This window comes from Muntiacus reevesi, chromosome 11 (genome assembly GCF_963930625.1).
Source record: "Muntiacus reevesi chromosome 11, mMunRee1.1, whole genome shotgun sequence".
NCBI classification, from domain to species: Eukaryota; Metazoa; Chordata; class Mammalia; order Artiodactyla; family Cervidae; genus Muntiacus; species Muntiacus reevesi.
The window spans coordinates 72,259,992-72,286,830 of NC_089259.1; the positions used below are offsets into that span (position 1 = coordinate 72,259,992).

Genomic DNA, 26,839 nt, shown 5'->3' on the forward strand with positions numbered 1-26,839 from the left:
GTATTAGTCACTCAGTCCAACTCTTTGTGACCCTATGGACTGTAGCCTGCCAGGCTCCTCTGTCCATGGGATTCACCAGGCAAGAATACTGGAGTGGGTTGCCATTTCTTTCTCCAAATGACCACAGGCTGGTGTTAACCATATGGATCCAGCCCAGAATTGCGGGAGTTTTCCTTTTGGTACACAAGAGGTTAAGTTTTTGATTGAGACATAGCTCATCACTCTGATTGAGTTTGAGTGACCCCAAAAGAACATTTAATTCTATGGCCAGGGTCAGAGCAGGTATTGTTAATTGGCCAGCTGAGAGGAATATCAATCGTGACTGACTGAACATGATTTATCATTTTCCCTTTAAAGTAAATTTCCTCAGAGCCAACCAATTAGAACCTTGGAGCACAGAAATTCATCAAGGTAACCCAGAAATACTGGACACAGGTAATTGGCAACAAACCCAACAGTTGGATTGATTTCTAAAACTAGCATAGGATCATGCCTATGATAGAAAAATATTTGATTCCTATGCAAAGGTCCAAGAAGGTTATATGGATCAAATGAGATTTAATCTGCAAAACTAACATAGTAAATATGTTACCTTTCTCTTCTCCCACCTCCATTCATTTGAAAAGACTACATATACACTTAGTATAATGTAACTGAGTACGCAGCACAGCGGGCTTCCCAGGGGGCTCAGCTGGTAAAGAATCCGCCCGCCCGCAGTGCGGGAGACTTGGGTTCGATCCCTGGGTTGGGAAGATCCCCCGGAGAAGGGGAAGGCTACCCACTCCAGTACTTCGGCCTGGAGAATTCCATGGCCTGTATGGTTCATGGGGTCGCAGAGAGTCGGACACGACTGAGCGAATTTCACGTTCACTTGCACACTACAGCATTGTACAGGGCACCAAATTTTCTCCCCATGTGTGGGCTCCATCACCCACCAGCTGACCAGGTGTGGGCAAGTTCCTTATTCATTTTGCTCCTCAGTTTCCTTATCTGAAAAATGGGGATGAGTTTACAGGCTTGTGCATGGACCTAATATAAGCAGCCAGCACATGTCAGGCACACTCGGTGCTAATAAATCATCATTGATGAAGCTGAAGTCAGAACTGGGGTGCTGGGTACACACTGCAGGACCTGCCTTTATCTCTGTGTTCTTTTGTGGATCAACCAGCTTCACAGCCCCTCAGTGTTTTGAGTCAACCCTGACGGAAATGGGGAAGAGGGATCCGAGGCCCTCAGAGGGCCAGGTTCTAAGGTGGGCTGTTCCACACACCAGGGCTAATTGATTATGTTTTTAAAATTATAGAAATAAACTGATGAGTGGAAAGACAGCTCCAGTAGGTTGGTCTACATGTGGAATTTGAAAAATTGAGGTTTACAGCTGATGTTCACGCTCCCTGCAGTCTGATTCCTGACACAGCTTCCGGGCATAATCCTGCTGCCTTCTTGCTGGGGTCAGGCTGAGATGTCACGTCCTGGAAACAGGATTTCTTCCGAGGCAAAAGACCCCAGCACAGTCTGGCCTGAACCAGGCCCTGGGGTGTGTTTTCTGCCCTAGGCATTGTGTGCCCAAAGAGTCCTTCCAGGAGTGCAGTGGGGGTTCATTTGGTTAAAACTCAGAGGCCTAGACATTGTGAAGTTTGTTCCAGAAGGAAGCCGATTGAGCTTAAGGATATTAGGGGCCTTTTCTTTTTCTCCTATTTCACAGGGGTTTGGGGGGGGGGGTTGTTTTGTTTTTAATACTTTTTTAAAATTTATTTTGTTTTTAATATTTTTTATTTTTTACTGATTTATTTAGCTGAGCCAGGTCTTAGTTGCACCTTGTAGGATCTTTGTTCTTCCTTGCCTGTGGCTCTTTAATTCTAGAACACAGTTACTAGTTTTCAATAACCAGTATTTTAGTGGTGAAGAAGATCCCTCTACTCATAGTTGTCGCCTATGGCGTATCTCTCATCCTTGGCCCTCTGTTGCCCCGTTGGATCCCTCCTGGGTCCTTGGTCACCTCCTTGCAGTGGAAGCCTATAGGAACTGGGGGCAGAGTGTACAGTGACCAGTCCCAGTATGAAGCTGCCCGTAGACCTCTGACCGCCGGCTCCCCGTCTGGTACTGGAGCTGAAGTTAGCCTCGGCCTTGCAGGTTCCTGGGAAGGGGAGGTGCCGAGAGGCAGCACAGCTGGGCATTCAGTAAACGGGGGCTGTGATCGCTATAGTTTTTTAGCGTGAAAGGGACCGCGGTGGGTGGAAGCATCTCACGTGGCTGTTGAATCTGCGTGGACACGGGTTTGCAGGCTCCGAGCCAACGCGTGGGTGTGTCTTCTCCTCAGGAATTCATCCGCCTGGGCAGCCTCAGCAAGCTCTCTGGGAAGGGGCTCCAGCAGCGCATGTTCTTCCTGGTAAGTGGTGAGAGCAGGGCTGGCTGTCCTCACCACGATCGGTGACACGTGGGCCTGTTGAACTGGCAAGGGGCACGGGGCTGGGCGTCAGCCACCCCAGAGCGGGCATACATGGGAGGCAGGAAGAGCAGTCAGAGCTGCTCAGACTGGAGATGTTGAGGTCCACGAATTTTCACACAGCGTTCTGAAAATATATCAGTCGTTTCTGCCCTTGTTGGTTTCATACGGGGCCCATTCGTCTCAGCCGCTCTTGTCCTCGTTCCTCTAGTTCAACGACGTCTTGCTGTACACGAGTCGGGGGCTGACGGCCTCGAATCAATTTAAAGTCCACGGGCAGCTCCCGCTCTATGGCATGACCGTGAGTATGCGCCTGGGGCCTGGGCCGGGGGAGCTGGTCCTCTGGGCTAGGAGCCAGTGACCTCACGAGGAAGGAAGGGACGGAGGGACTTGACGAGGAAGTGAGAGCATCACGGGCTCCGTGAAAAAACCTGGGGCTTTGCTAGGGCTGCCCTGGACGGGCCCTGGGACAGCACTCCTCCCGCAGGTGGGATGCACGCCCCGTTCCTTCTGGAGTCAGGTGCAGAGGCAAGCTGCCGAGGCCACGTGGTGTAGACGTGCCTCTCACTGCCTGGTGCCTGGCCCCAAGGCCCTGACAGGCTGTGTCCGCACCACCCACGGGGATTAAAGACCAGGAAACCGTCTTTCTCCCCAAAATGTCCCGTAGATGGGTGTCCACATTTTGTGAGCGTTGGTGGGCGAGGCAGACAAGGAGCCAGTGTCCATAGGATTCTTTCTCTGGCTTATCCCCCAAGTGCTCCTCATTGGTCAGGGAGAGGGAAGTCTATGACTCTGTTGAGAAAAAGATAGTGCATTTTCAGCTTGCATTTACCCTCTGGATTGGGATTTTTCTGACTTGGTCCCTGGGGGCTGTAGCCAGTTCAGTGAAATTTGGAAAACTCACAAAGTGTGGCCCGCCCCCTGTGTGGCCGTAACTTACGACCACACTCGCCCTACAGATGGAGGAAAGTGAAGAGGAGTGGGGCGTCCCCCACTGCCTGACCCTGCGGGGCCAGCGCCAGTCCATCGTGGTGGCCGCCAGGTAACTTGGGGAGCCTGACCTTCGACCTGGGTACCCTCTTTCCCCCCACCCCCACCTCCCCGTGGCCTGAAAAAAAATCTGAGGTCATCTCTCTTCCAGTTCTCGGCCAGAGATGGACAAGTGGGTGGAGGACATACAGATGGCCATCGACTTGGCCGAGAAAAGCAGCGGCCCCGCCCCTGAGTTCCTGGCCAGCAGCCCCCCAGACAACAGTAAGTGCCCCAGGGCCCCGGAGGGATTAGCCAGGGCCGGGAGGGACCGCTCTGGCTCTCGGAGGGCATCCTAGGACTGAATATCGCCTTACCGGTGCGCCTCATGTTCACGGTCTACGTTTGTGTTTTAAGCTAAACATCCAGGAACTGAACAGTTATGAGCGAGCAGAGAAATCCCCTTTTCTGGACCAGCCCTGCTGCTTGTCTGCGTCTGGAGGGTGGAGAAAATACTATGAGGGGTTCCCGGCCGAGGGGCTGGCGGCACCCCTTGACCAAGCCCAAGCCCTTGTGTGACTTCCTGCCCAGGGGGTGCCTAGGCCCTCCCCGTGTTTGCATCGCCTTAGGCCCCCCCGGGAGCCGGAAAGTGCAGGAAAGGCCGTCCTGCACTGCATGGAGGGCAGAGATGGAAGCTCCCCTCTCGCCCCCCGCAGAGTCCCCCGAGGAGGCGGCGGGTGACCAGGAGTCGGAGGACGACCTCAGTGCGTCGCGCACCTCGCTGGAGCGCCAGGCCCCGCACCGCGGCAACACCATGGTGCACGTGTGTTGGCACCGCAACACCAGCGTGTCCATGGTGGACTTCAGCGTGGCCGTGGAGGTAGGGCGGGCGGGGCCTTCTGCGCGTGCGCGGGGCTGCCACCTGGGCGGCTGCGGAAGCGCCGGTCTGGGCCTCCGTCCACCCCCAGGCTGTCTGCCCGCTGATGGTTTTCTCTTGCTCCCCGGGACCTCTTCTCCGTGGAGTCAGTCGTAGGGCACAGACGGTCCGTGCAGTTTTTTTGCGTGTCGGCACCGGGAAGTCGGGCTGGGCCACCCAAGCCCTGTGCTGGCGGCACCCTGGAGCCTCCCACCCCCGCTGAGTCGGGTGCAGGGAGGCGGTGTGGTCGGAAAGCTGGGGCCAGCCAGGGCTTTAGCACGTGTCGTTCATGGGAGAACATGCGAGAAGCCTGCTTTCCGGCGTGTCTGGGGCCAGGAACCTTCCAGAACTCTCCAAACCCCATTCTCTAAGCATCCCCCAGTCCAGATTCATAATCCCTAACCTTTCAGAAAACTCAAAGCCCAGGACGTTCTAAAACCGCTAGATTACCGACATAGCCCATTTGCATCAGGAGGCTGTTTACTGGTTTTGTGGGCGCCCCTGTTTTGCTGAAGAATCAGATTCTGTGCTGTGGCCCCAGACTCCGCTGCCTGGGGTGCTAGGGAGGAGAGGCACTGGGTGATCTAAAACGTGACAAGTTCTGGATCCCCAGGTACGCCTGGTCCAAAAGATGTCACGTAAGAGATGGTGAGCCAAGAACGGCAGTTCATTTACTTTTTGAATCAACAGTACTAGGACTGTGCCTAAGGTTTCATGATGGACATGCTTAGTTGCTCAATCATGTCTGACTCTTTGCAACCCTGTGGATGGTAGCCTGCCAGGCTCCTCTGTCCATGGGGATGCTCCATGCAAGAATACTGGAGTGGGTTGCCATGCCCTCCTCCAGGGGATTCTTCCAACCCAGGGATGGAACCCAGGGGTCTGCCGCATTGCAGGCGGATCCTTGACTGTCTGAGCCACCAGGGAAGCCGACCGTCTTGATGGATAGGGTTGTCTGAGGTGATTCTCTGGCAGTGACTGTCAGTTCCAGACAAGTGCTTTTATTGAGTTTCCCTGCTACGGATGTTTTAAAACCCAGGCTTCCTTCTCAAAACATACTCAGGGGACTCTGTGCCCGCTGTCCCTGGCCTTTGCACGGGCTGAGCTATCAGTGAACAACCACCGCCCACCCCCCGCCCCGCCGACCCCCGGAGAGGAGGGGGCTCTCTCTTCCCAAGAAAATACCCATCCTCCTCCCTCCCTCCACACTTCGACTGCATCTGTTGGCAGAGCTTGCCAACCAGAGATTCCTCTAGGGAACAGGGATGTTTCCAGCAAGGAGGGAGCAGGGAAGAACTAGTGATCTTCCCTGAAGAGATACGTGATCAGATCTGTCCAGGCGAGGCCAGGGGGAAGGGCCATGTCATGCAGGAGAGATCCTCTTTGCCTCACTTTTTGCTCACCTTCACAACGTGTAGTCAGGGCCGTAGAGAATTCGGTAAGAAACCGCCTCTTTAATTCCTGGAGGCACAGAGGACGCCGCCCAGACACAGCCCTCTGGGTGCGTCAGCCTTGTGAAGCCCTGTGCACAGGGTCGGCTGAGTGGCAGAGCCGGTCAGTACGTGGTGACCACAGCCCAAACCCTGCCTGCCTCCTGCCTGGTTCTAGCCCATCAGTGAAGAACAGGGGTTTCCATTTTTGAATGGTTACTATAGAGATCCAAATACTTGCTGTGTGATCCTTGGAGGAAGAATCTGCTGAGGGCTGCAGCCTGTGGGAGTGAGCCCTGGGCCAGTGTGGTTTTAAGGTGGCAGTTCCAAAGACAACCGCAGCCAAGAGAAAGGTTTTTTTGGACTCTGTCTGGAAGAAGTTATTGGATTCAGTATAAAAAAATCAGCAGCATGAGGAAAGGAAAATGTGCTAATCTCCTTCCTCCATAGGGAGGCTTGCATGCAATCTTAACGCTGTTGCAGAAGCATCAAAGCACCACTTGGTTACCGCTTTCACCTGCTGAAACTCTCAGCAGTGGGCGAGCGGCAGCCAGAAGGGGTGATGGCACACAGTCTGCGGCGCCCCTGGCCACGGGCGACAGCTCTGCTTCCTTCCTTCTCTCAGCCTAACACCCTGTTTCCCCATCAGACTGCAGGCAACCTGTCGTCAGAGCCATTTAAACTCTTCTCATAGTGGCGTTAATTAAGAGTGCCTGTTTGAGTAAATACAGAAGAGCCCCAGAGGGAGAGAGTACAGTAGACAGGTATAATTGTATATATGTTTTTTATTGTGATGAGTTTGCCCATTTCACCATTTTGAAGTGAACGATTTAGTGGCGGTGATAACAAGGCTGTGCAATCATCACTGTCCACTTCTCTTTTCGTTGAGTCTTCCTGGCAAGGAGCTGCTGGCTCGTCAGAGTCATAGAGGAGCCTTCTCGGGGTCCTCTGAGAGGTGACATGGGGCCTTTGGAGGGAGGTCTCGCCTGGGAGTTCAGGAATGCCTGGCCCCACCAGGGCTGTGCAGGCGGAGGACTGGGCCAGGAGGCACTGCGCTGAGATGTTCCAGCCACGGCCACCAGGTGGCGCTCAGGAGCTGCTGGCTGGCCTGGGACTCCCGAGAGCTTAGAATGGACAGGGAGGGGTCCTTTCTCAGAGATGCCGTAACAAGCACCGCCAACAGGTTTGTCCTGGAGGTCAGAAGTCCAGACATCAGTGTGGCTAGGGGTGCAGGCTCCCTTTGAAGCCTGTGTGGCAGGAAGCTTCCTCACCTCCCCGGCTTCTGCAGTTGCGTGCCAGCCTTGGCGTTTTTTGGGTTGTAGCCACATCACTTGAGGCAGTCTCAGTCCACACAAGCACCGTCCTCTCCTCCTTGAGGATGTCAGCTGTAGTGGATACAGGCCCACCTTTAGCTCCAGGATGGTTTCCTCCTCATTCTACATCTGATGACCATATTTTCCTGTAAGGTCCCAGTGGGAGGTACCGGAGAAGGGGGTTAGGGCTTCAAGATATTATTGGAGGACATCATTCAACCAGAGACAGGAAAGTTAAACCAGGTTCACAGTCACTCTCCTAAGGGTTTCGCCCCCTACCAGGGAGAAAGGTCGTTTTGGTAAGTCGTCCTCAGGAAGCCCGTCCACAAGGTCACAGCCCCGCCTGTGGATCCAGGGCGGGGGCACCCCCACCTCTGCTCCTTCCAGGCCTCCCTGTCTTCCAGAATCAGCTGTCTGGGAACCTGCTGAGGAAATTCAAAAACAGCAACGGGTGGCAGAAGCTGTGGGTGGTCTTCACGAACTTCTGCCTCTTCTTCTACAAATCACACCAGGTACGTGGCTGGGGTGGGTGCTGAAGGACCCTCCCCCAGCACCCTCTGTTCTTGGGAGACAGGCAGCTTTCCTCTGGAAGGATGTAGAACTTGAGCCGCCCAGCCAGGCCATGCAAAGGTACAGCTATCAGAGACCCCTCAGGTCCAAGTGGAGGCTGACGTTTACCTATTTGCTGAAGGGTGGCTTCCACCTTGAAAAGGGCCATCTGTCTGCTGGCTGGACAAGGGAGGGAGGATGGCTTTAACAGGTGGCCGACACGCTGGTGTCCAGCTAATCCATCCAGGCTAGGACCTCTCAGCTAAGACTGACCGCGGTGGGGTGACGGCTGCAGGCTCCACGCCGGCAGCCGCCTCACCCCCTCTGCTCCGTGCCCTCTTTCCAGGACAATCACCCCCTTGCCAGCCTGCCTCTGCTTGGCTACTCGCTCACCATCCCCTCAGAGTCCGAGGACATCCACAAAGACTACGTGTTCAAGCTGCATTTCAAGTCCCATGTGTACTACTTCAGGGCCGAAAGCGAATACACGTTTGAAAGGTGAGTGTGCCCGGGCACCTGCAGAGAAGGCCGCTCTTCTTCTGAGCCGTGGGCTGCCTCCCAAGCGAGTGAGCAGAGAGGCCATCCTAGCAGCAGCTGCCTGCAGCCTGGACGTCTGCTTCCTTCCAGAATGGGCTTGTCATTGTAACCCTGCCGCTTGCTTAAAATGGAAGTATTTCCTAAGATCTGGGTTCCCTCTGCCCAATGTGAGGATCCACCTGTTTTCCTGGATAAAGGAAACGTGACTTTCCCTGGAGATATCAGCCGTTAACCTGGACGCTAGTTCCCACACTATGCATGGCACACTTTTTTATCTCAAGCTTGTGTTTTTCGGTTGATGGCTGCAGTAGCTTAGTCCTATGGCCTAAAGGCTAAGTTTCAGGTCAAAAGACAACACGAGGAAGGAAAAAAAAAAAAAATCCTAGTGCCTGAGAGTTACCTGATCAATGAGACTGGCTCCATGGTATAGAGATCCAGGAGCTGTGGTTTTCCTTTTAGCCAAGAGATAGAACTAAAGGAGTCAGCCTAGCTCATTTGCCCACATTCAAGTACAAATTCTGAGTCTTCTGGGTCTTACATCATGGGGCAGGCTGTGAAAGCCGTTGTCAGTGCTGAACCACCCCTGTTAGGGGGAAGTTTCTCTCCTGGCCCCACTGCCATGAGCCCACGAGAGTTTCTGATCATTGCCCCAGTTATGATCCATGCACGAGCCCTGGTCAAGTTAGCCTGCTGCAAAGAGCGTAGAGGTTTAAAACCAGGATTGAAGGTGCCAGAGACGTCCCAGAACACTGGTCCCTAAGCGACACTGCCTAAAAAGTAAGCCTGGGGATTAGCAGTCCTCAAATGTGACTCTGGGTTGGAAAACTGAGATGCTGTCGCTGCTATGGCAAGGGTAATGTAGCCTGGCAGCAGTAGAAGCAGGGGATTAGGGAATGTCTTCCCTGGTGGCTCAGCTGGTAAAGTGTCTGCCTGCAATGCAAGAAACCCGGGTTCGATCCCTGGGTGGGGAAGATCCTGGAGAAGGGAATGGCTACCCACTCCAGTACCCTTGCCTGGAAAATTCCATGGATAGAGGAGCCTGGTAGGCTACAGTCCATGGAGTCGCAGAGTTGGACACAACTCAGCGACTTCACTTTCTTTTTCTTAAGCCCTCTAAGCTCCCCAGAGGCAGGAAGCTGGGGTCACCGCCCTGAGTTTTCCCCATCGGGCATTGCTGACATTTCAGACCAGAGGAGGCTTTGTTGTTTCGGGGGGATGTTGTTTGGGGCCGCTCAATAGCAGCCCCCGCCTCAACCCACTGGTTATATTGCAAATACTTGAATGTAGGAATTCCTGATAAGCAGGATGAGGCCCCACCTCGGGCATTTCTACAGGGTGAGTCTGCCCGGGTCAGTGGTTCTCAAAGTGGGTTCCTCAGGAGGAACCCTTAGTGCCTCCAATCTCTTCTGCTAAAACAGATTATCCAACAGGCAGTGTTGGGTCAAACTGTGTGGCTTTGTAACAACTACCCAGGATCAGGAGCTGTAACAAAGGAGGCACCTTTCAGAGCTGTAACAACTACCCAGGATCAGGAGCTGTAACAAAGGAGGCACCTTTCAGAGCCACGGGTTTATAAGAAGCGGGCCCTGACAGTTATCTCTCTTCCTTCTCCTAGATGGATGGAGGTGATCCGCAGTGCCACCAGCTCGGCCTCACGTGCCCACGCCCTGAGTCACAAGGAATCTCACATGTATTGATGGCGGGGACACACATGTGGATTGCTTCGGCCGTGGTGACTCTCGGAAGGCGTTCTCTCTCTCCTGTATTAATGAAGCCTAGTAAAATTAACCTGTCTGGAAAACAAAAAAAAAAAGGTTTTGCAGCAACTCTCACCTGTCCCCACAGGACCATTTTTAAACCTTGTCTTTTCAGCTGGTAATTTCGCATCTGCACGGGCTGCACCCCGCCATCTCCGGTGCGGGCGGCGTTCTGGCCGTCGTCCCCTGGGTGGCCTCTCTCCAGCTCGTGCCAGTATTAAGTCACTGTCATGGAGATGGTGCCAAATGACATTTTTTTTCCTCCACGGCTGCACCTTAAAGCAGTACCAACACATCTATTCAACCAAAAGACAGGGCAAGTGTTTTTGTTTTATTTTTTTTCTTAAAACTCCGGGGGGTTTTTAATTTCCAGGCTGCTGCATTTTACAAAATGGATTTTCCAGTGTTTGCAATACAGATGACACTCTCTTAATAAGCAAATGAGATCATTTTCAGATTTGGGTCCCCCCCCACCCCAATCTTTCTACTTTTATAATGATAGGAAATTAGTAGGATTTTACTTCTTTGATAAAACGAGCAATTTGCAGCATCCTTGTATCCCACTGGGGGTTTCGGGCTCCAGGGAAACGCTGGTTCCCAGACCTACTTCTTGGCGTAGGTTGACCAAATTGTTGAAGTGATGGCTATTTACGAGGTGTGGCGGGTTGTTTTCTGTTGGGAGAAGCTCTCTGGACTGTCAAGTGTACCGAGTGCTGTGTCGATGGGAGGGTAGTAAGCCGTGGTGTTTTGGTTTCACAAGCATGAGAACGTGTATGTCAGTGGCCAGGGCCATCTGTGCTGTGTTGGGGCGTGTCTGCGCCTCCTCTGGGTGCGGGGGCTCCGGGTCGTGGTCCCCCACAATCATACCTGTATGCTCCTGCACCTGTGGTTTGGAACTAACTGCACACTCAGTAGTAGTATATATATATATATATATATCTCGTGCCTGTCTTCACAAACCCTTCTTTCCTCCTCTTTGTACTCACCACCCCCAGGCCTGGGGTATGGACGGACATTGCACACCCTTAATAGTCGGACGACACAGGGAACAGGGTTCCGGTGACCGCGGGGCCACCAGTCAGAATCCGTTTGCCTAGCTCCGTGGGGAGTCGGGTGGCCGCTATTCCCTTGATCCTGTTGAGCCCCTGGGGGGGGGGCAACCCATCCACCCACGGTTCCCTTCCAGCACCCCACACCGCCGTGGGGGGGCTGTGGCCGGCACACGTGGAAACACACAAATGGATGAGGAACTTGAGATGTGTGAATCACTTGCCTTACAATCTGTACAGATGGTTTTAAGTACTAACAAAAGGGAATAAAAAAAAAAATACCTCACGCCACAATTCAGCACACTCAAGTTTTAAGGCAAACCAACCAGCCTTGTCTCGTGTCTTTTAACTGCCTCTCGGGCTGGTGGGTTGGGGAGGCAGATGGTCACAGGGAGCGGGGATGAAGGGGTGAAGACACCGCTTGCCAAGACCGCGTATTTGGAAAAACTTGGAATCTGGTAAGTTTCATCTGCTTCTCCCAACTTGGGAAGCAGAATATTTCCAAGAGACCTGTCAGAGGCTCTGGAAGACTTAGGGCTGAGGGCGAGATGGGGGACCAGCACCCGTTTGACCCCAGTCCCCGAACAGCTGCGATGGAGTCAGCAAGCATCTCCAGAAGCCTCCCGGTCACTCACCTCTGCAAGGCTTGGGGAGAAGTCGTCTCCTAGGTCAGTCTTCTGTTCACACCTACCTGTGTCCCTCTGCGATGTCAAAGAGAACCCAAGTCCAGATCATGGGGGTGACTCAGACCACCCCCAAGCTGCTGGAATCACGAAGTTTCAGGGACACCCTCCACCTCAGCCCATTCAGGCTGCTAACAAACATACCATCGACAGGGTGGCGTATAAAACACGTTTCTTAAAAAACAAGCAGGAAAACCAACAGTTTGGAGGCTGGCAGGACAAAGTCCTGGTGACTTGGGGGTCTGGTGGGGGCCCGCTTCCTGGTCACAGAGGCCATCTCCCCAGGTGGTGGAAGGGGTGACAGACCGCTGGGGTGGGTGCTGACCTCAGTCCTGAGGGCTCCACCTGCATCACTTGTCTCCCACGGCCCCCACCGCCTTACATGTTATTCCCTCTGCACACAAGACACAATTCCAAAGTTTGTTTCTGTGAACTTTATTGACCCTCACACGATACAGGCCCTGTGCTTAAGAACACGGCTTGCAGCAGCACTCCCCCGTTATTGCCATTATTTTATAGCAGAAATACAGAAGCCAATTTTTTTTAAGAAAGGAAAAATATAAAAATGCTTTTAAATAGACCGCATGTTTTGCCGAAAGGAAGGTACAAAATGCCGCGTAAAGAACCCAATGAAACGCTTCAAAAAGACCCGTTGAACAAAACCGTCAGACTGGGAAGGTGGGTGGCACTTGGTCACAGCAAGACGACCCCAAGGCCCCCAGACCATGATGGTGCAGCCCGTGCGGAAGACACAACTTTGCAAAGTGTAAGCCACCAGCCACGATCGGCCCACCACCTCCACTTCCCAAAGGCCGGCTGTGCTTCCGTGTGGGCGGACAGGCTGCTGACCGCTGGGGGTCACCAGCCAGAGGCTCCGGTGTGGTGGTCAATGCAGGAGCGCTGAGCTCACAGGTCTGGCTGACCACCACCCGCCATTCACCCCCCAGGGGGGTCCTGCTGGAGCTCTGGTGCCTGGTCTTCTAACACACGACCTGACATGGACCAACGCTAGCCCCCCCTGACTCAACAAGATGCTCTGCCTACAGAAAGCAAACAGGAGAACTCAACAGGGGAAGTGAACCCACTTTCCAAAGCTGGTCAAAACATGCGTTCCCCACACCCCAAGAACACCCCAAGCCCATCAACAGAAGACATTTCCAACCAAATCCCAGAACAGTTGGCCTTTTGACCTGGGAAATGTGCATTGCTGTCCACCACTGACTGCTCACTGGTTGTCTGCTAACCGGTCACACCACCTCGCCAAGCCCCGTCCACCTGTCAGCGTCACCATCACTCACATCAGCGTCTGGTCTTGAAACCACCGTCTGTATGCGGGTCTGAAGAACTCGAGGTCAGAAAGCTGCTGTGATGGGGCTCTCGAGATCAGCTGAGCGGCACACCCCTGGCGGAACACGGCTCGTCCTCTGATGGTTTTCTCCAGCCACGGACGAAACTCAGCTGTGGCTTATGCCTCATGTAGGGAAAGAGACAGCCCCCTCATAACTCTCCAAAACACAAAACGAAATACTCAATTCTTCCAGTTTTACATATTTGCACAAGGAAGATTCGCAATTTGGTTCTATGTCTCCTAACCAAAATGTATCCTTTACGGAAATTAACAACCCAAATCTACTTTTAATTTAAAAAAAAATCACAATTTTAAAGTTTTAGAAACTAGCTCCGTTCCACTACCAAACGAACAAGAACCACCCCTCAGCAGTCTCTCCCGGTGACTTCCAGGCCACGGGGCCTGACCTGTCCTCAAGTTTACCCAGTAACTTCCCTCCTTCCAAAAAGCCTTAGATTCCACCTCAAGAACTGCTACTCCAGCAAGAGTCGACTATGATTTGTATCAACAAATACACAAGAATGTCACACGTAACTCAGATCGGTCAAGAATCACGGCAAGAACTCAACTTTCCGTCCCAGAGACCCCTGCCGCAGGCCGAGAAATGTACAGACACACCTGGCTGACCAACTGGAGGACATCCGCTCCTTTAAGGAAGAAAGCAAATGACTCGGAAGACGGAACAGTTTTACCAGCCAGCAGTAGTCGCATCTCTTCAGGGGACCGTTTTTAAAAGTTGCATAGGGAGCTGACCTGGACATTTCTGCAGCGTGAACATGGGCACTTCTTCCTGGAGCCTCATCAGTGCACACACGAGCACACACACCACTCACACACACACACCACACATGGCAGGTACACTGCCCCCTCTTAAAGAGTCACGTTCCAAGGAGAGTATGCAAAAATCCTGTTATAAAATTTATTTGTGAAAGCATTCAGACATGTTGAGGTTTCGAAAGATGATATGCAGGTTTCACTACAAGGTGCAACAGAAAACCCTACTGGGAGGACGGGCCGGCTGGCGCGGGACACGGGCCGGGCGTGACTCCAGCGAAAGTGAGACGAGGACGCTTCATCGGGGAGAAACTTGAAATAATAATTTAAAGCTTCATGAGGCGCGGTATGTTTCCATTTAAAACACTAAGAAATAGTACCATCAATGAAAACAGGAAAATCAACTTCTAAGTGTACCGAAGGGGTCGTAGGGCACGCAGGAGGAAAAAAAAATCTGCATTTGCTGAGGTACAAACAGAGGGAGTGTTCCCAAAGAGGGGCATTTAATTATTATTAATGGCAAACCCTGCAGATACAAAATAAAACCCAAATCACTGGTCACATAATTCAAAATTTACATGTAATAAAGGCAAGGCAATAGACTCAAGTTATGGCCTGTCAAATATTTACTCCACTGACGGTATCTACAGAAGCACTTGGCCGATGTGTACACAGTGATTCCTATGCACGCCAAAAGGGTTTTCCGTAAAAATGACGCTATTTACAAGTCTGTACACTGATCCACCAGAGCGATTTCTCCATCTCCTGGGGTGCGGGGGCGGGGAGGGGCGGGGTGCTTATCAACGTAAAGCAGGATACCTGAGGTTTCATTTCTTCAGTCGCCTTATCATAATCCCAGATATACATTTCAGGGTTTATTTTTGTTTTCAAAGACACTTTCCTTGATATGTGCACTATGGTTAAAATTAAAAACGAGAATAATAAAATAATCGCTTGGAGGAGCTGGCCTTCCCCCACCCCATCCGGAGTCCATCAGGCCCCAGGCCAGCAGGGAAGGGCCGTGGCGCCCTGGACAGGCGACCCTGCGGCGGGAACGGCCCCCCGATGGTGCGCCTCTTCAGCGGAGTCAGCAAAGGCTCTCGTTGAGTTTTGAAAAGGAAGAGGGTGAAGAAGGAAAAAAAATAAAAGGAAAAACAAAACCCCAAATGCCAAAGGGATTTCAATGGGATGAAGTTCCTCCACCACTTAGAGAATATCTGGGAAGAGACAAAACAAGAAACAGCAGTAAGTCAATGTCATTTTCTCTAAATTAAAAATAAATTGCAAAACTTCAAGCAATGAACAAAGCCCTAGTTTTCATAGACAACCTCAAGTCGTTACAAATTAGTGGTACAAGCTATCAGTGAGCTAGTTATAGTATAACATGAAAAATTCATAAAAACTATGAAAATCACAATTTCAACACTCAAAACTTCATAGATAATTTAAAAGTCAGAATGTGTTCAGCGTCCCAGGAGAGAGGAAAAAAAGATACAAATAAAGCGGTACCTTCACTTACAATCAATTTTTAAAAATTGAAATACTAATAATACCCAATGACACAGTAAGATCCCAAGGGCACATGTGCATGCCAATTTGTGTATCAGTGTAAGAAACCCTTTTTGGCCACAAAGATACTGATGGCTTGTTCGAGTAACCTGCTTCCTAAAACTGTCTCTTAGATTTTCAGTAATTGCAATAATTAGGAAACTATTCTGATGTCCAACACAGAGAAATGGTGAAGTAAATAAAAGCAAGCGGAATGAAACAGATTACAAATCACAGTAACATTTAAGCAACATGAAAAAATACAGGTTAAGAAGTATACACAAAATTATACATGTCTAGTTTTACACAGTTTGTTCTACATAAAGACCAAATATTACGGATCCAAAAACTTGGGTAGGGCTTATATGCAGCAGTGGAAAGCAATCCAGCACCCCAAAACTCGTGGTGCTGGTGGCTAGACTCAACGGTGGGACAGCTACTCTCCCCCAGGAGTTCTGCTGCACGGTTGCACTTTGGAACACAAAGATGGGGGGAGGAGTTCCTTTCAGGACCAAGGTTCCCTTAGCCGCCTCAAAACTGGGGCTGACCCAACCACAGGAGATGGCTGAGGATAAGTTTAATGGGACTCGCTGCAAACATTCCAAATTATAGGTCCTCTTTTAAGAGCATTTAGGACATGTGATCCTTGCCCAGGGAACAAATGACTAGAAAATCACTGCAGATGGTGACTGCAGCCATGAAATTAAAAGATGCTTGTTCCTTGGAAGGAAAGCTATGACCAACCTAGACAGCATATTAAAAAGTAGACACATTACTTTGTCAGCAAAGGTCTGTCTAGTCAAGGCTATGGTTTTTCCAATAGTCATGTATGGATGTGAGAGTTGGACCAGAAAGAAGGCTGAGCACTGAAGAATTGATGCTTTTGAACTGTGGTGTTGGAGGAGACTCCTGAGAGTCACTTGGACTGCAAGGAGATCCAACCAGTCAGTCCTAAAGGAAATCAGTCCTAAATATTCACTGGAAGGACTGAAGCTGAAGCCCCAACACCCTGGCGACCTGATGCAAAGAACTGACTCACTGGAAAAGACCCTGATGCTGGGAAAGATTGAGGGCAGGAAGAGTAGGGGACGACAGAGGATGAGATGGTTGGATGGCATCACTGACTCAATGGGCATGAGTTTGCGTAAACTCTGGGAGTTGGTGATGGACAGGGAAGCCTGGCGTGCTGCAGTCCATGGGGTCGCAAAGAGTCGGACACAACGGAGTGACTGAACTGAAGTCACGGGAGGACTGACGCTACACAAAATGACCCACACCTCATCTCAAAGTTAAACATACAGAAGCTTTTCAAAATGCGTTGGACCTCCCTGTTTCCTCGGTGACCCAACTGTAGGGACACAAAGGGGGTGAAACCGGGTCTGAGGCGTCAGCCACGACCAGGCCGCTGTGGACGGCCGGCCTCTGGATGGGGGACAACACAGAGACAGCTCAGAGAGCCAGACAGGGACCCTCGGGAGCAAGGTCATCCAAGGGCTGGGGAAGAGCCCCACGTCAAAGGAGGAAAGAAGGGGACTTCCCTGCTGGTCCAGTGGTTAAGACTCCGTGCTCCCAACACATGGGGGCCGAGGTCCCATCCCTGGTTAGGGAACCAGATCGCACATGCTGCAACCAGAAGCTCCCAGACCACAGCTAAAGCTCCCGCGGCCGGAACGAAGACCCAGCACAGTCGAATAAATAAGGAAATATTAGGAGGAGGAGGACAAGAGAGAACTGGGGAGGATGGGGAACAAAATGCTAACCGAATGCAGACGGCGGGCACTTAAACCCGTGTTATTCCTGTGTTACGTACGGTCACACTCGACGCTAATGCAGGCATCGAGATGCAGGGAGTTCCCAGTGACACGTGCCGTAAAGTGTGAAACACACTCCTGCTACTGAGACGCAGCCCCACGACAAGGGGAAAGACCTCTATGCTGACCGCATGATGAAACAAGATTTCAGATGCAGTGCGTTAAGTGGTACACTATTAAAACCAGTTTCACTTTTTTAAACTTTTTTTTTTTTAATGTGGCTACTAAAAAATTTAAAGCCACACATGTGCCTCACACCATCTTTCTATGGAACAGAACTAGGACAGATCACCTGTGTCAGCAACTAAAGAAAGGGAACAGACACAGGGATCGATGAAAGCCACAGAGGCCACACCCTCCGGGCCTGGAGCTGCGGGGAAACAGAGTCACGCACAGGCGACGCTGGTAACAAGCTCAGGCGGGTCAGGACAACATGGAAAACATCAGTTCTAAGAAAAGCACCAGATGCAGGAAACTAAAGCCAACCCTGGTTTCTGGTTTGGTTCTGTTTGACTTGAACAATCTTTTTAATGGGAAATAAATGCCAGTATGAAGCAGTACCAGAGAAATCAGAAAGATGGACCGTTATTAATTCAATAGGGCAAAGCCTATGCGACTCTGGATTACTATAGGATAAAACGTTCAATGATTTTCACAAAGCTATGTTAGAAATGCAATTGCGCACACACACAGTGGAAACACCAACTTGGCGAAGAAGAACGGTGTCTGGGGGAGCATATGGGCGACTTTTTAATTCTGTTTTCCTCTATTTCTGTACTCTGTTGGCATCAAAAGTGGGGAGGGGGAAAGTTATCCAAACACCATACTGGATTCCCTCAACTGCCTCAGAATTGACGGAGGCCAAGTAAACAGTCTTCCCTCCAGCCTGAACATGAGAGCAGGTCAGGAAGTTGGAATGTTTTCAGTAGGAAGCCAGAATTCCGGAGAACCAACCTGAAGGGTCAGCAATGAGGTTTTCTCTGATGCCCCCTCTGGGGGGACTCGGGCAGCCCCTTCATGACCACTTCCAAGTGGCAGAAGTGACCCTCCATGCCCCAAACTTCACGTGCTATCCAGCCGACGTCTCAGGACAGATCTGAGACGCTCCTGATCCCCACAGAGGCCCGGCCAACCTCTAGGAAGAGCTCGGCAGCCTGGACAATTCACCTGGAAGGTGAACCTCAGAGCAATGACCTGCCCGGTATTTTGCAGGAAAGAGAGGAGGGTCTGTGCTTCTATGACCCCTTCCATGGGGAGGCTCCCCAACAAACAAGCTCGGGGGAGTGGGCGGGGGCCAGATGGGCAGTCCCATCTCCTCCTCACTCAGGAAGGCGTACCACCAGGGCCGCTGGCAAAGGACAGGACACCCCCAACGCCAGCCCCCAGCAGGCTGCCACAGACGGGGCTCCCTGCCACCACCACAGGGCTTCTGGGCGCAAGACAGAACCGAGAACCCATACAGACACCCGCCCAGAAAGAACACAGCTGTGTCCACTCTCGCTGAGCCCCGACCTCTGGGGTTTCTGGACCCGGCTTTAAAGCACAAACCCAAACAAGGACTTACAGATGCTGGGCTCGGGACCGCAGCCCTCCGACTGGACACGAGGCTGCATCTGGAAAGCCCAGACCCCCCCCCAGCCCCCCGACGTCATCCGGTGCTTAGGAGACCAGTGCCACAACCTCAGAGCGCTCTGGGCCCTGCCTGGAGAGTCCAGATGCACACGGGTCACCGGTAACCGATTTCTCGAAGGCAGAACCCCCTCCCTTCCCTGGTTCTGCAGCCAGCCCCGGCCCGAGGGTACTGGGCACGGACGTTGCTCACCTCTGCAGCCTCTGCACCAGCTGGGCCACCATGGTGTCCGAGATGCCGGGGCAGGCCTCCTCTGCCAGGTAGATGGCCCCACGCAGCTCCTCGATGGACCCCAGGTTGCCTCCACACGCCTGGCTCTTCTCCTTCAGCTGCGAACACAAGACGCGGGGCCGGCGTGAGTCTCCCGAGGATGAGAAACCACGAGCATCTGCGACGCGATGTGTGGCCCACGCCTGCTCTGGCCACAGGGCCCCAGCGGCCTCAGCCCGGAGCCCCCCACTCCGGAAGGCTGAGAGCTTCGGGCAGGCCCCGGTCTCTGCCTTCCCCGGGGGACGGGGCTTCTGTGCAGCTCTTCTGTGCAGCTCCACGCCCTCTGCTCCCTTCTTCTGTTTCAGCCACCAGCAAAGCTGTCCCACGCCCACTCGGCTCTGCTCTGCTCCCGGAGCTGCAGCGCGGGCTGGGACCTTGGAGCTCCCGGGGTTAGCAGGCAGGTGGCTAAGGCCTTGGGGTGCTGCCAGAACACTCGACTTCATGGGACCAGTGAAAAGTGAGTGGAAGCTGCTCAGTCGTGTCTGACTCTCTGCGACCCCATGGACTATACAGTCTCTGGAATTCTCCAGGCCAGAATACTGGAGTGGGTAGCCTTTCCCTTCTTCAGGGGACCTTCCCAACCCAGGGATCGCACCCAGGTCTCTTGCATTGCAGGCGGATTCTTTACCAGCTGAGCCAACAGGAAGCCCATGGAACCGGGTGGCAGCCCTAAATCCTGGGGAGCTGGGGTCCCCTCAGCACCTCTGCCAGCCAGGAGCACCCACAGGGGGATTTAAGGCCAAGCAGAGCCCAGGGATAAGCCTGTAGTCCCTCCCACCCAGGACCAAGGAGCCCCTGCTAGAGCCTCCCTGGAGAGCTCTGATCACCATCCGAACAGAAGGGGCTGGGTGGCTCACTCGGAATTACCTTAAAAGCAGCGTGAGCCAGGAAAGCCTGCAGGGCAATGTCAGAGAGGGCTATTTCCAACTCGTCTCCGAGTTGCTACGAACCCGACGAAGAACAACGATCACCCTAAGACCCACTCTCGAAACACCTCCGAATGCTGTATGCACGCACCTATCTACAGGGGGTGGGGCCCCCCGAGAGGGTCAGTGGCCGCAATCAGGGGCCCTGCGGGGTGAGGCCCCTATTCTGGGGGCTCCCCGGGAAACCCGAGGACCCAAGGCAATCTGGTATCCCCTTAGAGTAAACACCTACTTTCCACATTGCCCTACCCAGGTCTGGCAGAAGCAGAGAGGCCAGGATGCACCCAACCAGGTTCTACAGAAAGCAGCCCAACTGAAGCTCAAGTCGCCCTGGTCCACACATGGACCGGGGCCAGGCTGCCGAAGTCCCCGTGGACGCTGCCGGCAGCCCCACGGCGACAGCTCCCAGGACGACGGGCTGGACAGAAGACAGCCCCGGGAGAGCATGAGGCCCTCCTGGAAGGCCGGGCCCGGCCCAGCCGGCCTCCGGGAGCACAGTCCACTGTCTGCCTGCTTGCACCGGCTGCTCCGACCTCCCCGATTCCACGGGCAGCCCTGCCAGAGACATGAGCGCCTGCCCCCTTCTTCCCCTTGCGTGGCCCCCAACCATCCACTGGGCGTCTTACCTCTGCAAAGAGCGGAGAAATAATCGTAGATAAACACTGAGAGAAAGGCCTCTTTGGGATGTCTTTCATCTTGGGAGGAAACAAAAGGTAATGAGAAACGTTTTAACACCCACACTTGCCGGGGTTCACTGGACTCTGGGACACGTCCGCAGTGGTAGCTGCGTAGGGCTGCCTCACCGTGTTTCACTCAACTACGGGGGATCGCAGATACCATTCCCCGTGGAAAGGCATGGAGCGCCGTCCTGCATGGATGCGGGCAGGGCCAAAACTGCGCCACCGGGCCACGCGTGGAGAAGGCCTGGAGACCCTCATGCCAGAGCTGGCTGCTGCAAGGGGCTGTCACAGGCCAGCGCTGCTTTTTGCTCGTCTGCAGCCTCCATCTGAACACGTAATGACCCCTGCCTGCTTCTCAGAGCGGGACTCTAGGGTCAACCACTGGTCCACTCTGCCGAGGAGAAACTACGCCTCTGTGCTTCAAAATGATCCCCCCCCCAAAAAAAAACTACAGCTTTTCATAAATGCGAACAGGCACAAAATCAAGTCATCGAAAATCACATTTTACCTAAGTACCAAAGTGTCAGTCGCTCGGTCGTGTCCGACTCTCTGCGACGGTAGCCGGTGGACAACGGCAGCCCGCCAGGCTCCTCTGTCCACAGGACTCTCCAGGCGAGAACACTGGAGTGGGTTGCCCTGCCCTCCTCCAGGGGGTCTTCCCGACCCAGGGATCGAACCCGGGTCTCCTGCATGGCAGCGGAGTCTTTACCGCCTTAGCCACCAGGGAAGTACCAAAAGCGATGCATTTAAGATTCCTTAAAACTCACTCCCTGAATTGCAGCGTCTTGATGAGGAACGCCAACATGCACCAGAGGCAGAGTGTCATCAAGGGCTGGAAAGTCGTTTCGGGCATTTCCCAGCCACCCCTCCCCGCCCCCCACGACCGTGTCAGAAACGCTGAGCTGATGGCGCGGCCAGAGAGAGCAGCGGCAGCACTGCGAGCCAGGCCAGCAGCACCCAGACCCGCGGGCAGCCTCGCTGGGTAGTCAGACGAACAGAATCCCTTAATCTGTCGACTTCCTGACAGCAAAATTCCAACACAGGCGGCCCAGAGGCACCGAGAGGCCCACGAGAACAGCAGGCTTCACGCCAAAGTGGCTCTGAAACGCCGCCAGTCCTGATGACGAGGGCTAGTCTCTCCGCACGCGCAGACATACCTTGTTTCTCTCCAGGTCCGACGGCTGGAGCGCTCCATTCTCCAGACTCTTTGGATCCTTCTCCCGGATCGTGAAGATCCAGTCCCCCGAGTCGCTGCCTCCGGAAGCCTGGCCGTCCGTGTCCGTCTCCCTTAACACAGAAACCCAGGTGCGCCCATGAGTGGGCACCAGCTCCGTGGGGAGGGACTTTCAGGGGGGAGAAGGGGGGAGCCCCCCACTCCATGCCTGATCCAGTCCCTCCGGGACTGCAGAAGCCCACCCTGCCCTCAACCTCCCAGAGGAGGGAGACCCTGTGGGCACATGGCTCCCATCACTTCCCACGGAGCGGCTGCACCAGCGGCTCCATCCACCCCGACGTGAGCACGCAGCCCTGCCCACTCAGCTCCCTCCCAGCGCTCAGTCACGGGCTTGGACACGTCACCTCCACTCCTGCCTCCATCTCTTAGCCTCCACTCACCCCCAAAACCCACCCGGTACCTGCCCCCGCCCCCCGCGCGCCACTGGACACGGGGCCACCCCTCTGTCTTCATGCTGTTGGGGGGCTCGGCAGCGGACCCTCCCACTCATCGGCCTCGCCGGAGCCCCGGGCTCCCGGCGCCCAGACCTCCCCCGACCCGAGCGGCCCGCCGGCTCTGCGTCGTGCTGGTGCTCCCCAGGGCTTGGTCCTGGGCGCCGGCCCTTCCCCGCAGGTACGTCCTCAGGGCTCCAGTGACCACTCACAGAGCGGCGCTCTAAGCCTGCATGGCCTGCCTATACCTCTCGCCTCAAGGCCAAACCTCGCCGCTGCTCTAGACCGGACACATCCTTCTGGAGGCCCACACGCCCCACGTCACAGCCGGCTCCCTGAGCCCTGGCCGCCCCAGACAGGCCCGGTCTCCAGTGCCTCAGCTGACTCCTGACACCGCTTAAGCTGGACGCCATCCCCCACCGTTACCCAGACCCAGCCGTAAACGTCCAGAATCACCAACCCCCTCCACCGCCCGTCTCTTCATCCCCGAACCGACCACCGGCATCGCTCAACGCAGTCACCTGAGCGACATCCTAGTCTGTGGGTCTCACCCCTGACCTTGCAGTGGAATCACCTGGGGACCTTGAAAAAAAACTCTGGGTCTCCCCCAGTGGCCTGACATGTGGACCTGGGCCGGGGGGGTCAGCTTGCACTTCTAGCCGCAGTGTGAAGGGGCGCAGGCGAGGAACCACCACCCCTGGGAGCACCTCCACCCCTGGGAGCACCTCCACCCCTGACCCTCCCTTTTCTGGCTCCCTTCTCTGCTCACATCAGCGCAGCCGGTCTAGCTCTCCCCACCTCTAGGCGCCCAAACGGCTCCCAGACCCAGTTCACCTCTTCAGCTAACAGATCTCTTAGATGCTCAACCTGACACCAGACTACAGGAAATGTCTGAAATGTCTGGGGTGGAGCTTTTACAACACCAGGCACAAACCAGCACACAACACAGAATCGCCAATACCCTCACTTGCATCTTCTTAAAACATTTTGTGGTGGTGTTTTTTAAGAAGCCTGGCATGCTGCAGTCCATGGGCTGCAAAGAGTTGGATATGACTGAGCAACTGAACTGAAAGATGTGTTGAAAGTCATTTCACCTGACCAGTATTTCAAAAAAAAAGAAACCAGGTCCAGCTCTTTACAGATTCTGGACATGCATCTGAGCAAACTCCCGGAGATGGTGAAGGACAGGGAAGCCTGGAGTGCTGCAGTCCATGGAACTGCAGAGTGGGACACGACTGAGCGACTGAACAACTATTACAGATTTACTCAGAGAAACTCCACTGGCAACAAAGAGAGACTCAAAGACGCCCAAATACAGACCCAGACTAACACCAGAAGCACCGTCTGCCTGGATGTTCTATCTTAAAGAAAAAGGAAACCCCAAACCCAGCCCAATCAAGAGACAAGAACAAATAGGCCCACGTCACGCACAGCTTGGGGTTTAGACACAGCCTGGGGCTGGGGGAACCTCCCCTCTCCCCCAGGTCACAGACACCCCGAAGGACTCGGGCCGAGCGGACTCACGTGTCTGAGTCTTCCGAGCTGGAGTCTTCGTGGCTCTGCTCAGCCTTCCACCTCTTGTACCTGTCGATGAGCTCGGTCAAGTAGGATGTTTTCTTTGCGTTGCGGATTATGAACTTGTGCTTCAGTAACTCCTTAGCGGTGGGTCTCTGGAAGATGCACCAACCGACACACCAAAGTGAAAAAAGCATGAGATCAGGTTCTTGGCATTCCACTTGACTCCATCCCAAAAGACAGGCTTCTGCCTCAAAATGTCCAGCAACCAATTCTAATATATACAGACGGAGTCCTATTTCAAAGTTTTCTCCTTTAAGATTGATTCAAAGAATGTCATTCGGCATTGGTGGGTGGGATCTTGTTCACAGTGTGGACAGGTTCCTAGTATCTACTGGAGTCCTTAACACTCTGGGGCTAACCGTCCAATGAAAGCAGACGCCCTTTCCCCCAGGAAAATGCATTCACACAGAAAAGTTACAGAGAATTTCACAGAGGTCATTCAACCATCACCACTAATGCTGGCAAGAGAGAAAACGTATTCTGTATATCAACTCATTAACTTTCTTTTTGTTTGGCTCCATCCCCCCAAAAAACGAGAAGATAAATGTCCATTTAGATTCATCTGGAAGAAAAGAGCCAGGAGATAGCTTTTTCGTGGATGCTGAAAGGCCAAGTTCTCTTAGTCATCAGCCTTCCCGAGCTAGAAACACTGGTTTCCCAGGCCTGCCTCTTTCCTCGTGATCGGGCTGAGGACTTCCTCCAGGCCTGGGCTCAGCACGGCCCCAGCCAGTGGGTGTGCATTGAACTCAGCTGCTCACTTTGAGAATGGTAAACCACCTGTAAGGCACTGCCTCCCGAGAAACCATGCAGCCCCAACAGGAGCGGAGAGCAGGAACGCACGAACCACAGGAGCCAGACTGCATTCCCGCCTGCACTGAATCACCGAAGCTTCCTGAATGAGAGCCAGGCATGCTCCTCCGACTCAAGCCATGGCAAAAGCCTGGGTCCCTTCCGGTGTTTCTCAGGCCCCGTCCACACAAGTGTGAAACTCCAAGCACCTCAGAAGAGCCCAGATCCTCAGCCTCTCATCTTCCCCTTGGTACACTTGGGCTAGAGATGTGTGCACTGGGCTGGCAAGCAATACCAGACCTGTATCTGTAATGGGAGGAGATGCACGGGCATGGGGAGGCATCTTCTTAGGGCTGGGAATAAACTCCTGGTAAGACGTTCAGAGCTCAAAGACATGAAGAACAGTGACCCCCATGGCACCTGATGAGTGGCGTATTCTGCATCCGCAAGGGGCTCTTAGAAAATGTTGGCATTCCTCGCTGAATTCCACTACCAAAACCTAGTATGGTATTAGAAACCCGTAGTGCTCTCATTAAAACTAACCACTGAACTGCAAGGAGATCAAACCAGTCAATCCCAAAGGAAATCAACTCTAAATATTCATTGGAAGGGCTGAAGCTCCAATACTTTGGCCACCGGATATGAAGAGCCGACTCAATGAAAAAGACCCTGACGCTAGGAAAGATGGAGGGCAGGAGGAGAAGGGGGCGACAGAGGATGAGATGCTTGGATGGCATCACCGACTCAATGGACATGAGTTTGAACAAACTCTGGGAGATGGTGAAGGACAGGGAAGCACACTGTGATGCTGTCCATGGGGTCACAAGGAGTTGGACACGACTGAGCGGCTGAACGACAAAAGCCTATTTTTAGATAACAGTTCTTCGTAGGGAGCAGGGGGGCGGGGGGGACACGAGTTCAGAAGTTACAGCCTGACCTGTGGCTAACCCTGCTGGAAAATTCAGAAACCAAACAAGGACACACGGTGCTACATGCAACATCCAAACACACAGACAACTTTGAAAGAAATATCCTAATCAGAGAGAAAATGAGGCTGAAGCCATGGAGTTACCTCTGCCAGGGTCAACTCAATAGCAGAGACAGTCAGAAGGAAGAGGGGAAAGCAAGGCGGAGCTACATTTATATCTCATTCCTCTTTTCCTTCCTAACACATGCCAAGAAGAAACTGAAAACGTTTACTTTAAAGACTTATTTAGCCACTGTTTCTCAGGCCGGACTTTGCGGTTACAACAACAGCTAAAATTAACTCAACCTTCCACTATAAATATTAAAAATGTATGATTCCACATAGAATATTAAGGAGAACAGTCTTCAAGCTCAATGCAGTAGGCGACACCAGAAATTCTGAAAGACGATAAGTAGACTCTGAAGTCTTAAAAAGATAAAATAACAATAAAAAGCATTTGCACTTCAGAGAAATCAATCATACCCTTTTAGAAGAAGAAATGAGATCATGAAGACAGCTGAAAACAGAGAAGGAAGACAGGCCACTAAGATGCATCCAGACCCATCAGGCCCCGTAGGTGGAGATGCCCGTTCCCAGGTCAAGACACTCACAAAGCTCGGCTCCTTGTTCAAACAGGCCTCCACAAACTCCTTGAGGGGTTTGCTGTAGTTCCCTTCCAGCGTCGGGGGGTTGTTCTTTGGGATAAGGAATAGAACCTTCATGGGATGCAGCTCGGAATGCGGCGGCTCCCCCTTGGCCAGCTCGATGGCCGTGATGCCCAGGGACCAGATGTCGGCCTGCAACAGCAAGACACAGTTAGTTACACATTTGGAGGGGAGGCAGTTCAAAGATACGTACTTCCTAGGAGGAAAAAAAAAATCTCAATGTGCTTCTGAGGTCTTGAATAAGATACTCATTCTTAATTGAAAAAATTTGTTAAAGCCTTTGGTGTAACTTCAAAACAGGCAACACAGAGGAGGACATCTAATAACAACATCTTCTGCTTCGATGTGAAAACCGGCTCTGATGATTATGCCTCTTCCCTTTGCTGCCGGAGGTGCGAGATGTTCCCCGTTCATTTAAGTTCCTGAGTCAACAGGTCAGGGAACCTGAGGTCAGTGGAGACGGCGTGTCAGGGGACCACGGCACACTTGCAGCCACCACAGCCAGCGATGCTTAGAAGCCAGCACAGCCCTTGAAGCCA

At 53.1% G+C, this 26,839-nt stretch overlaps 2 protein-coding genes across 2 annotated transcripts in view; one reads left to right on the forward strand and one right to left on the reverse strand.

Moving 5' to 3' along the window:
- The window catches only part of FARP1 (FERM, ARH/RhoGEF and pleckstrin domain protein 1), a 301,894-nt gene extending 291,041 nt beyond the window's left edge, over positions 1-10,853 (forward strand). The window contains exons 20-27 of the mRNA XM_065902356.1: positions 2,321-2,389; positions 2,658-2,747; positions 3,406-3,488; positions 3,588-3,700; positions 4,132-4,295; positions 7,479-7,586; positions 7,970-8,121; positions 9,776-10,853. Coding sequence (XP_065758428.1) covers positions 2,321-2,389; positions 2,658-2,747; positions 3,406-3,488; positions 3,588-3,700; positions 4,132-4,295; positions 7,479-7,586; positions 7,970-8,121; positions 9,776-9,857 — 861 coding nt within the window. The 3' untranslated portion in view covers positions 9,858-10,853. The remainder of the gene's footprint in view (positions 1-2,320; positions 2,390-2,657; positions 2,748-3,405; positions 3,489-3,587; positions 3,701-4,131; positions 4,296-7,478; positions 7,587-7,969; positions 8,122-9,775) is intronic.
- Positions 10,854-13,902: 3,049 nt separating this feature from the next.
- Positions 13,903-26,839, reverse strand: part of STK24 (serine/threonine kinase 24) — an 89,507-nt gene continuing 76,570 nt past the window's right edge. Inside the window, exons 6-11 of the mRNA XM_065901872.1 lie at positions 26,247-26,432; positions 23,826-23,971; positions 21,794-21,923; positions 20,583-20,651; positions 18,953-19,089; positions 13,903-14,988 (exon numbers count right to left, since the gene is read on the reverse strand). Of these exons, the coding sequence (XP_065757944.1) occupies positions 14,952-14,988; positions 18,953-19,089; positions 20,583-20,651; positions 21,794-21,923; positions 23,826-23,971; positions 26,247-26,432 (705 nt within the window). The 3' untranslated portion in view covers positions 13,903-14,951. The remainder of the gene's footprint in view (positions 14,989-18,952; positions 19,090-20,582; positions 20,652-21,793; positions 21,924-23,825; positions 23,972-26,246; positions 26,433-26,839) is intronic.